General features: G+C 40.4%; 1 protein-coding gene across 4 annotated transcripts in view; it reads right to left on the bottom strand.

Annotated features, from left to right (window-relative positions):
- IL1RAPL2 (interleukin 1 receptor accessory protein like 2) overlaps window positions 1-17,429 on the bottom strand; it is a 338,979-nt gene that overhangs the window by 87,699 nt on the left and 233,851 nt on the right. For all 4 annotated transcript variants that reach the window (XM_009090378.4, XM_050974550.1, XM_050974549.1 and 1 more), the window contains one exon: window positions 6,497-6,571. In XM_009090378.4, the coding sequence (XP_009088626.1) occupies window positions 6,497-6,571 (75 nt within the window). The remainder of the gene's footprint in view (window positions 1-6,496; window positions 6,572-17,429) is intronic.

Below are 17,429 nucleotides of genomic sequence, written 5' to 3' on the forward strand. Positions count from 1 at the left end.
CATATACTAACCTAACATCCACTGAACAAAACATAAGCAATAAATAGTTTATAGAAGTATAGAAAAAAATCTGGAAAGTGCTAAATTGTAATTTCTGACATATCTGTGCCAATCCCATGGATCCCAATGAGTGTAAAAATCACGGATCAGCAGTCAGAGTTCAGCTTGTCTTTCCAAGGCAATTTAAACAAAAGAAAGAAATGTGCCAATGAATTCTACTGTTCCACAGATGAAAACCTGGATTAACCATACAAGAGGCAAAACAACTGTGCATTTACACCAGCTGAACCACAGATCCCAGCCCAGGTCTCTGAAGTGCAGCATTTCACCATTATCCCTGAGAGAAGAAGGGATATTAACAACAGACCAAATTAGCATCAAAGCATTAGCAGTAATACACTTTGGGTATTTAGGGAACTACTTCTAAACCTAAATGTCAGACAATTTGTCTCTAAGATTCCCTGCAGATTAGTACAGAATGATTGCAATAGATGTAAATCCTGCCTCCTTTCCTACAGGCACGCACAGCTGAAGTAGCTGTGGAGATGTATCCTTGGTGCTGCAAAGGAAGGCAGGTCCTAAAGACCATCCCCTCAGATTCTCTTCATTTCCTAGTAAAAATTGCTCCTTTATGTGCTTCTGTGAAGAACCATGGAGCTTTTGGTTGAGTCTGCACTGCTGGGAGGAGATGATCTTCCAGCACCAACTCTGGGGTGATTTCACACAGCAAGCCTGTAGCCTGGTAAAGGGAGGGGAACAACATGTGAGGTTGGGTCCATCCATGGGAAGAACAGGGATTTCCTCAGCTTATCTGTGGGAGGAGGTGGATGCAGTGAAGAGCCATGGATAACTGGAAGAACATGTGGAGGAGACAGCAGTCAAGGTACCAGCTTGCTCCTCCAGACAGCAGTACAGGGAGACAGGGCTGTGAGATGAAAGTGCAGTGTAAGGAGAACTGGGAATGGAGGGAACTAAATTTTTGCTGGTGTTGGGGTGGAGGGGACACTCCCCACAGGTCTTCTCTGCCTTGAGTCCCACCTTCCCTCTGCTCTGTCATTCAGATCACTCAGACCTGAATTTGTGAGGTGATGTGGGTCACTCCACACAGACAGAATAAGGCAGTAGGACATGATTTGGGGCAATACTGTCACTTATCACACACCCAGGCCTTGCACTAGGAAAGAACAATGAGTCTCTATGGATAACATTCAGACAGCCTCTTTGCTGACTCAGGACCCACTTGGATCAGGTCACCCCTGATTCCTCAATGTTTGTCTCTTCTGTGCTGTCCCTTATGAGCAGGGAGGTGCAAAGCTCTGGGTTTGACCCAGCTCACAGAAACCCAGATCTCCCTCTGAGAGCCCCTGCTAAGCCCTAGGCTGGAGAACACCTGGGAGGAGCTGAGGGAGGAAAGAAAGGCATCATGAAGTAACCAACATCCAGGATCCCTGGTTTTTGTAGGTACCCACTACATTCCTGAGCAGTTGTCTCACATGACCCTTTAATCAAAAGGCATGTCCACAACACTCAAGAGGCCTCACCACGAACAAGTATCAGTGCTCTTTCCACACTGCAAGCACACCAAAAAGAATTTCTTACCAAGTTCACTTTTAATTGCTTGCTCTATTTGAAGCACTTTACAGTTCAAATTTTCTGTATTGCTTTCTGTCCAAGATCATCACTCTATTCAACTGCTTATCAAATACCTTTATCTTTAAATATGAAAGAATGCAAGATTTAATGAGCAAATCCGTAATGAGACAGTGCTGGATTGTCTTGAATAAACAGGCTTGCTATGAAATGAATGCCTCAAACATTTTACAGGGCTTTCTTTGTTAAAAATTATTATTTAAGAAGAGAAGTGGCATCTCAGTGAAAATTAAGACTGTGGAAAGTGAAGTGGTATATTTAAAATGTCAGTAAATGCATGCATTTTCACTCCTCAAATAATTCCTTCCAGCCACTGTTGCAAACCAAAAGGGCTTTTTTATTCCTGACTATTTTTAGTCTATTCCTATACCTGTCAGCAGATGTAACTGTACATTCCCTTGCACTTGTTTTACAGTAGCTCTATTGATCTCTATTGATCTGCCTAATAATGAGTCCCAGGGAATTGTGCTGTTAAATCTTTTAGAAACAAAATCTTTCTGAACAGTTCAGCTATTAGGAATAATGACAATCCTCATAAACTAGGTGTTTTCTTTCCTCAGCATCTTTAGATACAGAGACACTACCATGGCAAAAAGTGATTTAAACCCCTTGATATCCTTCCAGCTCTGTAAATCAATTAACACAGAGGATTCTTGCTTTGTTTTGTAAGACTCCTGATACATTTCTTCAGTAAACACCTAAAAGCAAAACCAGAGCATAGCTGAAAAGCAAATGATATGTAAATTATATATTCAATTAATATAGACCCAAACATGGAAGATTCATTCCACTCAACTGATTCATTCATAAGAAGACTAACTTAACACTGCACTCCCTGTAATACATGGTACAGAATTAACAGATTTAGCATCTATTTTGATATTGTATTTTTAGCTTTTTTGATACTCTGTGAAGCACACAAATGAAAAATAGCAGCCACGGTGCAAGCTAGAGAACTCTGGCAGCTGCTTATACATAGACTGGCTAGATATAGATCCTTACAGATCTGTGTCCAGCCAAAAATCAGCAGAGCACAACTGTGCTTCCTTTCTCCCACAAATGCCTCTTTCCCACTGTTTCTACACCAGCAGAGAGCTGGCAGCACAGTAGCTCCAGGGATCAGTGGGATTTTGGCTTCTTGGTGCTACTAAAACTGCGCAAATTCAGAGGAGAAACCTACTCTGCAATCATGCAATCAAAACACAAAAGAGTGGTTTTCCTTTTTTCTATGTTCTCAAAGGACAAAGAGCGAACAAAGTTAGCTGGAAAAGAATGAAACAAATAAATTAAGAAATCAGCAGAGCAACGTACCAACATGTCATCTTTAGACTTACAGCACAGCATGCTCCACTTGCTGTCAGGCAGCTCTATGTGAAAGCAGATAACAGATCTTTAAAACTTACTGCTCACAGCCCCAAGACACCTGACTGAGGTCTCAATCTTCACTCTTCTAAATTACATAAGGAATTCTTTAAACTCGGGGATTTGGCACGAACAATCCATAAACACATTTAGGTTTAGTTGGTCAAAGTAACAGCAAGCTCCTGCTCTAAAAAAGGGACTTTGAACAACTCAACTATGAATCACACTGGCATACACTTAAATGAATTCCCAGGCAGAGCTTCACATGGGAGATGGTCTTCAAGGCCTTCTCCAAAGCCATCCCATCTCCTGGGCACAAGAGCTGTGTATTTTGGCCTGTACTATCAAATTTGATTTTAATAATATGAAGATAACTTAGGAATTTTTTTTTTATTTTTGAGGAAGAACATTTTGTTATCAGAGTAATGCCATATATTTGCAAAACATACAGTAAGAACAAACATTCTTTCTTAATACCAAGGTAGAGAAAGATTAAATATATCACATACCACGCAATCAAGAACTATTTCTATACTGCCCTCAATGCAAAAAACTTAAATACAAATAAAATTGGTGTTTTTCCTAATTTTTTTTTAAAAAGAAAGCAGTAAATGGACAATAATAAAAAAAAAAAATCAGTCATTATCTTCTAGGTCCACCCAGAGATGAAATGATTATCTGACTTGGTAAAGCAAATGAGTGAAATTGTTTTGGGCTATTTCTCCAGTCCTCTGGGATGCTCTTCTGTCCTCCTGTCAGCCCTCCCCTGTCTTTGGCTCTGTTTCTCCACCACAAGCAAATACAGAAAACAAAAAAGAAGCAAATTCCAGTTTCTGCTTCTCTCTAATCTTGATGGGTTTGGTTTTAGATCTCTGTCACATTCCAAAGAAAAACAGAAAACATAAAATACATTCCTGCTCTTTAAGAAGAACAAAGCAGGCTCTGGACCATGTTTGAAGCCTGAAGGAGCTCTTTCATCCACTGTCAATAAGAATGGTGCATACTTGTTTTCACTAAAACTTCCTGTAAGATCTGAAAGCTAAAAGGTGAATATTGAAGTTTGCAGCAAGGCCAAATAAGCTGCTAAATAGTTAGGCCACTGCCTAGAGGCCTAGGGAGATTTTGCATTGCCATGTGCTAATCATTAAGGATAAAGACAGTAAATAATTATTAATCTCCTCTATATATAGAGGAAAGACAGCTATTTCTTTAAAGATTAGCTTTCCAATAGAAAACTAAAATAATCTCTGCAGAACAAGTAGATGGATTAAACTCCATTTCTTTGCAGCTTAGTGACACATTCATACTTGCATAACTACTGAAAAATAAGGCAAACTGGGTGATTTGACTCCATGGGCATGTAAAACAGAAATTTCCTTTTAATATCTAATAAAATATCAATTAATGACAATTTTTCAAAACTCCTAGGAGCTTAGCAGGATTTCAATGAAGTGACCTTATAGGTCCTTACAAAACTTCCCCCACCTTACATTGTATTATCAAATAATTCCCAGTGCCTCAAGGCTGTGGCACATTTCAGAGGCCAGCACAGCCTTCCTGCCCCAAGCTGCTGGTGGCCTCCACAAGAGGGTGTTCCCTGAGAATCTTCCAGCTTTATCTATTTGCCAAGTTAAATCAAGAGGGAAATCAATAAACTTCACTGCAAAGAAGTTAAGGATCCATCATATGAATATGGTTTAGTGGCAATACCCAAACCTATTAACATACCAGAAAAAAAAAAGCACCATATGTAAATTCCCTGATCTTAAGGGACAACCAATGGATTACATCCCAGCATATAAAGATGCAAGATTTGTATTTCCCTCTAGAGATATTACAAAATCCTATTACTGAGCCACATCTCCATGGAGAGGAAGGGGTTTGCTTTAATTTTTTTTAATCAAACCTCCTTTTAATCAGTCAGAACAAAATGTTTTCATGCAAACAACAACAACAACAAAAAATTCAGTGCAAAACCAGCAGAGTCCTGCTGGAACAGGGGAACTTGGAAGAGAAAATGAAGATGAAATGAAAATGCAGGAAACAAAGATGTGTACTCTGAGAGCATTTATTACACAGATATATACAGGGACAGCGTGCTCCCAGAGGAAATCATTAGACAGTTGACTTTTAAGAAGTTAGACCAGGAGACTGAATTCAACCTTCTGGACTGATCCAAACTTCAGTGACTGGGTTTTGCTGGAAACTCAGGTAGGGTTTTAATTATGGCTCCAGATCCATTTCATATTCTATTTTAGGGGCAATTTCTGTTCAGCGACAGATATTCAAGGCCTTTGGAAGGGAACCTAAATATGCAGATCTGCACCTGTCTGCAGAATTCATCTGGCACTGGCTGCTGCCCAGATCCACTGCTGTCTTCCCTGTGCAAGCCCTTACAGACCCCTGAGTCAATTCAGGTGTATGAGAGAAAGCTAATCTTTTACATTCACTAAGGTCACAAATAATTTATATTCCTACATTCAAAAATTCAAGCCCCATTTTTAAATACTTCATAGGATCCACAGTGCTTCTCTAACACTGTCTGGCACCTGGTTTAGAAACAAGGAGTGTCTTTGATCTCATCTCAAGTAGAGTCCTGTAGAATTTCACAAATACAAACAGCTTTACCACAATGTCACCAGCCCTCTTAAAATGTTTCACACTGACCTTGCTTGCCATAAAACACCATTCCACCTCTGAAACCTAGCCAGCTTTGGTATAAAGGAGGAAGAGAGTCAAGCTCAAGAAGGAAAGTGCCACAGTTTCAGCACTGAGTGAATAATCCCCATATGCAATACATCTCTTGTAATTTAGACTCATGGCACCACAGTCCTTAACAGCAACTCTAATTCTGCCTCTTAAAATTAGAAATCTATTTTCAAGTCACTGAAAAAAACCCCTGGAACCTCAACACTGAGCAGTTCTTTCAGCATCACAATGCCCTGCAGCTCTCCAAAGTTAGCAGAACTCTCTAACATTATTTTCTAACATGACAGAAAATAGAGGCTGCTAGCTGAGATTCAGAGATGTGCATTCACAGAAGAATATATAACAGGAGTGAGAAAAGCATACAAGCATTTCAGTCAAAAGCCCTTTCTGGTACACATTCAGAACAACCTGGAAATGCAATGCTTTACACTAACTTTTAAAGGAATCAGCACTTCTTTTATGAGAACATTTGTCTTAGGGTGAACATAACTGACCAATACAGCACCAATGGAGACATATTTTACTCTACTAATCATATATTAAGAAGAGCATCAGTGTTTTATATTTAATACCCATTGCAAGCAATTAGTACTGCCATCCCCTGCTGTTCACTCCCTTAAATTACCGTGGCAATAAATTCTACGGTTATAAATGAGAAGCTACAAATTGATTTGCATGTAATAACTACCACTAAACCTTTCTTACCACTTTCAATTTATCCCATCTGCTACCAGAGTGGAAGTTTAGGATCTATTATTCCCAGAAGGGGACTTACCCAGCTGGACATCTATAACAGTTGGCTGGTTCTCCATGGGGAACAATGGCTTTGGAGGTTTGTCTGTGAGTAAAGCTAGAAAAGAAAATGAGAAAATGTAATGGAAAAATTGAGACCAATGACTGCAAAAGAAAAGCTCTGTCATGTAAGCAATCAAATGTTTGTATAGTTGATGGCATGTAATCATTTATTACATAGCACAGCAGTTACACAGCCAATGTGTCACCACCTACCTTGTGGCCATGGTGATCTCCTGATTCAAAAGAAATGGCCAGTTTCAAGAATTACATTTTTAACACAAAGCAGCAAAACAAACTCTATTTCTCACTTTTAACTTACATGTAATAAGCAGAACAAGCAGTTTAGACCCTCACATTGCAAAGTTAACAGAATGAATTTGAAGTGCCAGACAAATCTATCTCAGTGTGACCAGTTCCAACATGTCTTTCTGCCTGTCCAAAACAATAATAGAAAACTTAGACATAATTGTGCTTGAAGTACCCCAGCAGCTCCACAGTAGCTTAGACTCCCACCCCAGCAGGTGGGGTACCCAGACCCTCTCCTCAAAGCCTTATTGAGGACCCTGCCTCCTGCAGTGCAGAAATATCTCCATCTGAGAGCAGGAAGCAATACCCCAGCCCTTCCTGCCAGGGGACTGCTCCAGCAAGCAGATAATAATACAACTATTAAAAAGTATAGCTGCAGGCACAGGCTTTACACCCCTGCTTGAAAACTTGGGGCCAGACTGTGCAAATAGGTTTTGTAAATTGGGCTGTCAAGGGAAGAGCTGTGATACATCTGTCTACACTTTTTTTTCCCTTCCAAATTCTGTGGAATGTGGCATGTCCCCGGGCTGCTCTGAGCAGCAGCACTTGCACATGAAGCCACTAGAACAAGGAGGACATCAGCTTCCCAAGGCAGCAATTCCTGTGGCCACCTAGACAGACCCACCTTGGGAAGGTACTGGTCTGACAATGCAGCAGCCTAAGGGGCTGCTTTGCCTTTTCTCATCATTCTAGGATTTCATCCAGACCAGGCTGGGACTGCCTGGGCTGGATTTGTTTACAGACAGATACAGAACTGAGACTGAGGGGAAACTTCTGTACCTTGTCCCAGGAGAACAGCACTCACTACCTGGGGCATGGTTGGAAGCCACAGGTGTTGGATGACAAGCTGGGAAGACATTTCTTTAACCAGAGGCACCTGGCAATACATGTACCTCCCAAAAGAGACTGGTGAACATGGCCAGAGGCTGTTTAGCAGCCAGACTGCTCAGGAACTGTCTAAAGTGCTGTTTCCTCCTGTGCTTATATTCACTCAATTCAAAAGTAACACAAACTTTAGGACAATAATCACGTTGCTGTGATTTCAACAACACTTGTCACTCCATTTGTCCATAAGAGTTTTAAAGAGACAGTGTTGTACAGATCAGTACTCTGATGTGATCCTCTGCAGCTGTTCATACAGGTGCATTTTCCTTCCCAGCATACATGATGTTTTTATTCTCTTTGTCAGAGTCACATGCAGTATGCTGTCACACCAGGAATGCTGCAGAAAAGCAGAAAAGAAACCTGTAAAAGATTTGGTCTCTCCAGTTTGTTACACAGTGATGTCAGTCAGATAAAGCAGAGCATGATGTTCTGCACAGGTCAATGTTTAGCTACTCACAGGACCAGCTAAAGAAAACTGCCTGAAAGCAGTGGCTCCTGCTTTTAAGTGCCAGTGAAGCCTCAGAGCCTGGAGGCTCATTTTTTTTCCCCCACCACAGCCCTACTGTTTCAAAAATCTGTCATTCCATATTCAGACACACTAATGAGTTCTCTTGGAAAAGTAGAAAGCAGTTGAAAACAAACAGCCCTAGGATATCTTTACATAGGGAAAAGCAGTGATAACCCACTAGAAAAACCATCAGGCTTCTCAGTAAGCCCCAGTTCCTTCACAGTTTGTTATTTGACACAGCTCTATTTCCCCACACTATTTCCTACCTTCCCTCTGCAGCAGCTTCACAGCCCCCATCCCACTCCAGTCAGACTTTTGCAGCATCCACAGTGACAGACAGGGAGCCCAAACTGTTGCTACGATGAACTCAAGTCTCTTTCTGCATATTTTGAGTGGCTCAGCTGAAAACAACTTCTGAATTGAATGCAGATCCCCCTCCCCTGTGCCAGACAAAAGGGCATGCCCCAAGCCAACAGGCATCACCTGTGCTCCAGGCCCTGAACTGCTCCGGTGTGAACCAGTCAGCACCAGGGTCATCACTGAAATCCAGCAGCTTATGATTTGAGGAGCCTCTTTCTTGTGTGTGGGCCACTCAGCACTGCTGGGGTGTTTTCCAGACCAGATAACTCTTAGAAGGGAGCTAAAGTGTTGACTCCCATGTGGCTAGGAACTGTCAAGTGCTGGGGAACAGCTTTGTTCTTCCCTAGTGGTGGATAATGACTTCCCTTTTCTTGAGATAAGCACCCAAATTACATTTTCTGTTCTATAATTTTGCTATTGATGTATCTCCTGGACATTTGCTCATGTAATTTGCAATGATGAAACGAAAAATTATCTAAACATGAGACAGAATGCAGGGAATCTAACAAAATTGTTTCAAAGCTTCTATGAGACAATTGCATGCCAACCTACTTCCTTCAATCAAAAGATCTGGCATTTTCCCACCATTAATTAACACAGCGCCTCTAGTATCATTCAATCAAGAATCTGGCTAACCTTTTGACAGCAGAATAGATCTGTTTAAATAGCATCCTCTGGGGCAAATAACTGCATGCCAAATCCTTAATCTGAATCTAGCTCATACCCAAAGTTAAGCTTTTGTTTGCTCCCAGTTCAAATACATATGCTTCCAGACATGGCTTACATCTACTTTGGCAAAGACAAACCTTGGCAGTGATACTGCAACTTGCACACCATGGATGACAATGGAACTAACTGCATACAAAGCTCTCAATCAATATAATAACCAGAGGGCATATGTTGCTATGAGAAGCTCAGCATTTTACCTTTTAAAAAGATATGTACTTAGCTCCCTTTGTCTCACCTGAAATCCCAGCTTGTGCCAAGAGGTTTCCAGAGGCTGGCAGTCAAATGCTTCAGGCCTGACCTGCTACTGCTCTAGCTTTCATGTCACTGCTTACAAAGAAGCAAATGTGAGAGCCAATTGTGCAGATGTAAATGGAAATGTGTCAGCTGTAGTTTGACTGACAGGGAATAAACTGTTCACTTGAAGGGTTAAAAGCTTGTTTGAAAAGCTAAGGGTTCTCACTTGGACTTTGTGGACCGAAGCTCTAACACACTATCACCAGCAAGTCCTGCTACCAAGATAAGAATCATTGCTTTTCATTTTCTTGGCACAGTAGAAAATTACCACACAAGGTGAAAAGTAGTAGGAAATCACATGAAGCAACTCATTCATAAAAATGCAATTTTGTGAGGCTGTGTTTATACAGGGACCCTCTTTCCTGATTAGCTCTATTGTAGTGTGCTCCACCAGTCAGTCAAAACACACTTCTCCATCAGTTGCCTATTGTGTTATTTCCTTCCTCTCAGTTTAAGCTGACAAAATGATTGCACCTCCATTTGTTGTTTGCTCTAACAGAAATAAAGCCACTGCAATGAGATGTTGTCTAAGGATAAATATCTCCATCTTTGAAAATAAACACTGAATGCTTATTCTCAAAAAACTCCAACTTAGTAAGTGCAGAACTTGTGTGGAAGTCAGGAGTCATTAGCCAGTGACAAAGAGTTTTTGCTATTTATTACCATTCAAGCAGGAAATGCTTATTTTGGGAAAATGCTGTGGAATGATTCAGCAGCTGGATGCCTCCCCCTCGGCCACTGCCACCATGAACACCACTTTTTGAAAATGCTACTACCTAGGATCAAGAGTGCCTTAATGAACTGTTAGGACTGACTCTGGGGCACAATTTCTGCAAAAAGAAGTTTAGTCTTTTTATATTAGCAGTAAATAATTGGAATTCATCACATGAATTCTTTTTATGAAATAGAAAGAAGGACAACACAATCACAGCTTTCAGCAAGATGCTGTGTCCGTGCTGAAATGCAGCTCACAGGGGAAATGAATTTTGAGGCACTCAAATGATCTTGGCTCATCACTGGTGGTTTTGATTTTAACCCATTAAGCTCTCAATGACTCAGAACAGACCTGTGTTTGATAGGTCATGCTACTGGCACCAAGAGGAATGTGGCCATGACTGCAGCTCCCTTGACTCTGAGAGCAGTGAAAATCCTGCACAACTGGCTGTGCCTGTCCTGTTCTTACCAGCTGCTCCAGCAGCTCCTGCTGCAGGCTTGACCTTGTAACCCAGGGTGACTATTGAGAACTACTAAGAGCAGCTAATCATTCCATGGGCAAGATCACTTCTGAATAAAGAGCCTTGCTGCCAGTCTCCTAACCTGTCTCCATCTATTGCACATGGGATGCTATCAGAGTGCACAGGGAGACCCAAATGGCTTTGGAGAGAAGGTTCTAGATTAACTCTGCTGAATTCATGAACATGTTAAGAGAAGTAGAGAATAACTAGATTTTTTGGTTTGGGATCTTCTGTTTTTCAGGTTTATGCTGGACCTTCTTCTACTTTCTCACAAGGCAATTAAGTAACATAGGGTTGTAGAAAAGAAACTGGTGAGATTGGTGGAACTTATGCAATAGAGTATGGCTCAGGACTCTGGTGAAGTGGAGTAGAAACAATAGCACAGATTGCACATTACTGAGGCACAGATGGCAAAATCCCACAAGGTGCCTATCACAAAGTAATTACAACAGGGCTGAACACTTAACACGACTGCAATATACGTGTTAAATGCCCATGGCATTGACTGTTAGCATCTCTTGATGTGAAACATTCAGTGGCACTGATGGCAGGGGTTGCCATTGGTGCTGTCACTAGAGTCATTGCAAGGTGGGTGCTGGAAAGTAGAAGACTTCTGTGCTAGCAGGGTTTTCACTGGGTGATGTTATCAAGCTCCCTTACTCCTACACTTGCCAACACACCTTTCCTTTCACTGCATTTCTAAATTTCACAGATTGGTTTAGATTATGCAAAGTTCTTTCCCAGCCAAAATGATTCCTGTGATCATTTTATTCCTTTCCTAAATGTGGATCATGCAGCTTGCTTTTAAGAATCAAGCATGAGTTTCCTCTGAAGTAGAAAAAAAAGTGTAATAAGTTCTTAGGAAATGAAAATTACATTTTCCTTCAATGTAATTCATGAAAATTTCAAATGGAGTGTGCTTTATTTAATGAACAGAGTGTATTTAGCGCAAAGGCCACAATTTCGTCTGCACTCAAAATGTTTCTCTTGGACTCTGGGCAGAAATAAGATGCTTGAAATTACCCTCTATTTCAAGGAGATTTGCAAAGAACATTTTATGACATTTTATGGTTTGGCTTTTTTAATTCTTTTTTCTTTCTGTCTTATAAAAAAGTAAAGAAGTGGTGACAGATGAAGCCAGGTCCCTTCATCCATCTTAAAGGAACAGCTGGACTCTGCATGCAAATGAAAGCTATCATTCTTGTCAACCTGAAGCCAGGCTACCAAAAGCCTGCAGTCCACAACCCATTAATATTCCATGATCAATTTGACCACTTGTGCACAGTGAGGTACTGCACCACAGCACAACCCCAGACACATGAATTACCACAGAGAGGATTTTATGCACTGTTTTAACAAAACTCAAAGCAATCCATTATTTTTCAGAGCTAAAAAACTTGTATTAGGTACAGAAAGTGTACAAATGAACTAAGTTTTAAGCACCTATGGTACCATATGTAGGCAAAACAAAGGGTGCTCTTTTTGAGGAAAAGCCATCTCCAAGCTCAGCAGCAGCTTCCAGCCAGTGCTCCCCACAAACTGCTGCTGAAGGAAGAGCCAGGGCCATTTTGCCACCTCTTACTTTGCTGTTTCAGCCAACCTCAGGCTCACCTGTGCCCTGAGACAGCCCAGATCAAACCCTCGCTGCAGACCAAACAACCCTGGGCAGCTTTTCAAAGAAAAGGACAGAAAAACTGAAGAATGACATTAAAAATGCATTTCACTTAAATCTCAAGGCAGTAGCCTTTAAAACTTGTATTTTTGGACAATTTTAGATGTTGCCCAGTGTGACAGCTCAAACTGCTTTGATGTTCAGCAGGGTCATTATGATTGCAAAGCTGCCATACCAAAACCAATTTTTAGATGGAATTTCAACTATAAATCTTTTAGATTAATTATATTCACAAGTAAGAAACACAAAACTTCAGTTAAGTCACCTCTTGCCAATTGATTTTGCTCTGTTGGGGGCTAATGAGAAGGTTTCACCTGCCCTATCCAGTCTATTAATTCTGATGCATTCTTTGGATTAGCACCCTGGCTTCCTAAGCTTGTTACAATGATGAAAAATGTTACTTTACTTGACAAGGAAAACCTTTTCAAAAAATGTTTATGCAATATTTATGTAGGTTCTTTGTCTCTCATTTGCCTTCAAAAGCTATAAAATATATTCTACCAGGTTTGTCTGTCATAATTTCAGTTTTTCCACTGAAGAAGTTTTGAATTGTATGCTCACGAAGCACGTGGAGCATCATTAAGAAAAGAATTGGGGCAAATCATATCATTACTGGCTGGATGAGCAGGAAAATGAATAAAAGCAGGCATAATATAGGCACATAAGGAACTAACTCATAGATACACTTGCTATTGTTTATCCTGCCTCATGACCAAAGATCAAGAAAATGTAAATCTTCTGATGAAACACAATGCTTTAAGAAATTAAGGAGGTAGTTATCCCAGGAAATTTGTCTTCTTAGTTGAGGCAAAGGATTTAAAAGAATGAACAAAAAAAGTAACATCCATAGAAATCTCTGGCGGGAAGACCCATTTTCAGAGCCAGCTCTGCTGCCTTTTACCACTTACATCAGAGTTTCTAGCAGCTGATGGGAAGCAGAATACCCCTGGTGATCAGCCTGGGACCTGAACCTTTCAGTATCAGCTACTATCAAACAAAATGAAGTGTCTCTGATCCAAGAATGCAATTTATTTTTCACAAAAATACACCAAACATACAAAGCACTGCATCAAGTTTGCAGAAGGCAAGTATTCAACAGTAAATGTGATATTTTAGGACTACCATATTACTTGAAAATGTTTACTGGTCAGTGGGGATGCAAAGAATTGCAGGCAAGCCTCCAAGAGGAACGTGACTAAAGGCTGCACAGGGATCCATTCATGAAAAAGTCTGAGGATTTGCATTCCAGTGCCCACTGGGGCATCTCTGGACAGCCCCATTAACCAGCCCAGTGAGTGACACCCAGCAGAGCTGAGAGGAACAAATGAACTGCCCAGTGAAACTGTTCAAAGACATCAAGGCAATGCTAAAAGCAATGGAAAGCAGCGAAGTCATAGCCAAGAAAAGGTCATTGGGACTTAACTTGTTTTGAATCAATGTGACCATTGTGAAGCAGGTTGTCAACACAGCAGACATTTTTATCAGAGGAGAACAAAATCAACTTGTCAGCAAGTGAGCCATGGATTGCACCTGTCCCAAAGGTCAATTTGAGCACATATATACTCTATGCAGCAGAAACTGCAGAGAGGCCTAGCTTCCAAATCCTCTGAAATGTGAGATTAAACAGTCCCACAGGCACTTCAAATGGCTGCAGATAAGGATTTAATCCTTCAGTATATTTCCTCCATCCTTTATTAAAAGATGAAGATAATCTTTAAATCAAGAGAAAAATAGAAAAAAAATTTGAAAGAGCCAAAAAATCATCAAGCGGACAAAGAGGCGAGCAACCAATTCTATTTTTATTACCAAATCCTCTCAGCCAGGGCTTATACACCCAACGTTGCAGGAAGGGGAAGCTGCTCCCCCAGCCCCAGTGAGAAATGCAGTACAAGCTCCCCGTGAGGGAGCATGGGCACGACACTAAAGGGCTGCCCCAATATTGAGATATTCCACCTGCCTCTGCCTGAACCATTTGCACACAAACACATTCCTGAGAGGGGTTTTCTATCCTCCTGTTCACGGCCACAAGTGCCAGGACAGACATCAGCACTGCTCCTGTCCCTCAGCCAGCTGGACAGTGTTGGTGAGGCAGCTCAAAACAGAGACCACTTTCCTCAGCTTCTGCATTGTTCTGCTGCTCTCAGAGGAACAGTCCTTACCCATCTTTTAGGTTTTCTGCTGCTTTTTTTCCCAGCAGACAGATAAGAGTTTTGCACCAGGAATATAATTTCTGAGAAATTTCTTATGAAATTGTGTCAGCTTCTTGTAAGGAACCTGCTTGACTCTTCATTCTCCTGTTCAAAGTGTCTTCTGTTTGTCATGTGTTGAAGCAATTTAAGATTTTGCTTTGACATTTTCAACAAGAGAACAAGACTGTTCAATCTGCTCTGGGTAGTAACTGCCATTACATTTAAAATACACATTCAATTGAAACTCAACATACTATTTTGACTGCCATTTTATATCTTCTGTGTGATTATGTAGTGTTACTGCCCTAGCTCATGGAACAATTTTAAAGCAATAAAGACATTTAAAGAAGACCCCCTCCAATTTTCCAGTCAGGCCACTCTGAAACTATTTCTTTCTAAAACAGCATTCTCACAGAGCATTTATCAGACATGCCTTTATGACAGGATTTTTGTGTATTTTGGATTTTGTTCCAATGTAAAATAAAAGAAAAATCTGAGGATTAAAAAAACCAGAAAACCCACAAAATTCCTTCCAAATAAGACTATAATTTTTTTACCATACTTCAGTCCCTAAGGATGGGAAGACTGGTGGATGGAGAGGCTAGCTGAGCACAAATCCAGCAGTGACAGGGCAGGAAACTGTAAAGTCTGCATTACTTATCAAGATCTTCATACAGTGAGTGTCATAACCTGCCCAGGCATGTATAATTGTTTTACCTACCACCTAGCCCCATTCGAATTTGTTTTTCCACTTTGGTGCCTGCTCTAAGAAGCTTTATCCACCACATTCAGTTCTCTCTAATCAACACATACTTGTCCATCAACTCCTTCTGATGCACAACAGCTATCAAACACCTTTTTATTTATTGCAGGTAAAAAGATTGTCTTGTTCAGCAAGTGTTTTACTTCAATTCTAAGGTCTGTTTTCTAGCAATGTAAGGCAGGGACTTAAACTGAAAGGTGTGACATGCATAGCTAAAGAGGATGACAGTTTTTAAGGAGGTTAACAATATCTGGATTAATAATTACAGAACAAAGTATTTTAAGAGGGCATTATGGAGATAATCTAAATACAGGATTAGAGATGGGAAATATTAGCACTTTGTCTCACATATTTCAATTAGTAAATAAAGCAAAACTTTGTGTGTCAGCACACTTTTAATATGGCACCTATATAAGGATCTATCACTTATACACAAGCTACATGATATCAATGTTTTTTAGAGAACCAGTGGTTTAAATACAGAAGGAAGAGCTGGTGGTTGTTTGTTGAGTTGTTGCATTGGGTTTTTTTAATTAGTAAAAGCACCATGGCATCATAAAAGGGCTGGATCACAAGAGCAAAAGCACAGTGCAGCAGCACTGTGAGTGTAAAACACTCTTCTAGGGCAGAATATCTGTCCTAATCTGGTATTACTCTCAGACTAAAGGTACTAAAGGTAGTCTAAAGACTACCTTTTGTACCATGCTTTTGTTGTCTGTTGCCCATCCTGCAATGGGTTGGTCCCCATGCATGCATTACTGATCTCACAACCACAGGGAGCATTCAAATGCAACTGCAGGATTGGGCTGCACCTCAGCAAATACACCAGAGCAAGCCAGAGACCTCTCTCAGCTCTTGGTATTATTCTGCAATGATGTGCTTCCTTACCAAGGTGCTGTAAAGGGATCTAATATACAGTACTGTGCAATAAATTGGCAATTTTGGCTGAACACATTGTAGCACTATTTTTTAACTGCTGCAGAGCTGACATTTAGGGAATTCTGAGTTGTTGCTAGAACGCTTTTCTCCTTCTACATACTCCCAAGTTAGTATATATCTTTCTACTGGCAAATAAGCACCTTTCTGTTCTCTTAGTCTCAACTGGAGCTGCTTAAAATAGTTGAAGTATCATTAACACAATATACTGATATTAAAAGAAGCAGAAAACTGCAGCACACTTTCATATCAAAGCAATGGACCCTCAAGCTTTTGCATCTATGAATGATGAGCAACATTACTTCAAATGACATCTTTTGTCAGAGTTGCTTGAGCTAAAGACAGAGTGAATCCATTTGTATAAATTGTGGCTTTGCTGCTGAAAGATTACAAAAATATATGTTGCTATCCTTAAGTCCCAAACCATTAATATCTCTAAAATATGCCATCTTTTCCCAGGAAGAACTAGCAAGTCCTTAAAACACTATCATCAATCATGACTAATTCACTAAATACACAATTCCAATAGCAACAGAAAAAGAACATACAGTACAGGGTGTCATCTGTCACTACATCAACATCAAACACCTCTGTCTTTCAATGGAAACTGCAAGTCAAGATTTCCCAGGTCTGTGATAGAGGTGGTTTGTAATTGAATTCCTGTTCCACTTGGATTAGTCCTTTGCTTGTTTTCCATTTGATAGATCCAAAGTTGCTATTTTTCTTTGAAAAAGAAAACTAACAGTAATTTTACCCCTCAAGAAAATTTTTGTCTGGATTCTTTAATTTAGTGTCATAGTTTAACCACAGCTGGCAACTCACACCCACACTGTCACTTGCTTACTCCTCCATGTTGGGACTGGGGAGAGGATCAGAAGAGTAAAAGTAAGAAAATTCATTGTTGAGATGAAGACAATTTCACACATTAAGCAAGAACAAGAAAATTAAACAAGAAAATCAAACCAAGGAATTCATTCCATGGGCAGGCGGGTGTTCAAACCCAAATCTAAATTCACTGATGTATTAGAATTACACA

Source organism: Serinus canaria, chromosome 4A, assembly GCF_022539315.1.
Source record: "Serinus canaria isolate serCan28SL12 chromosome 4A, serCan2020, whole genome shotgun sequence".
In the NCBI taxonomy this organism is placed as follows: domain Eukaryota; kingdom Metazoa; phylum Chordata; class Aves; order Passeriformes; family Fringillidae; genus Serinus; species Serinus canaria.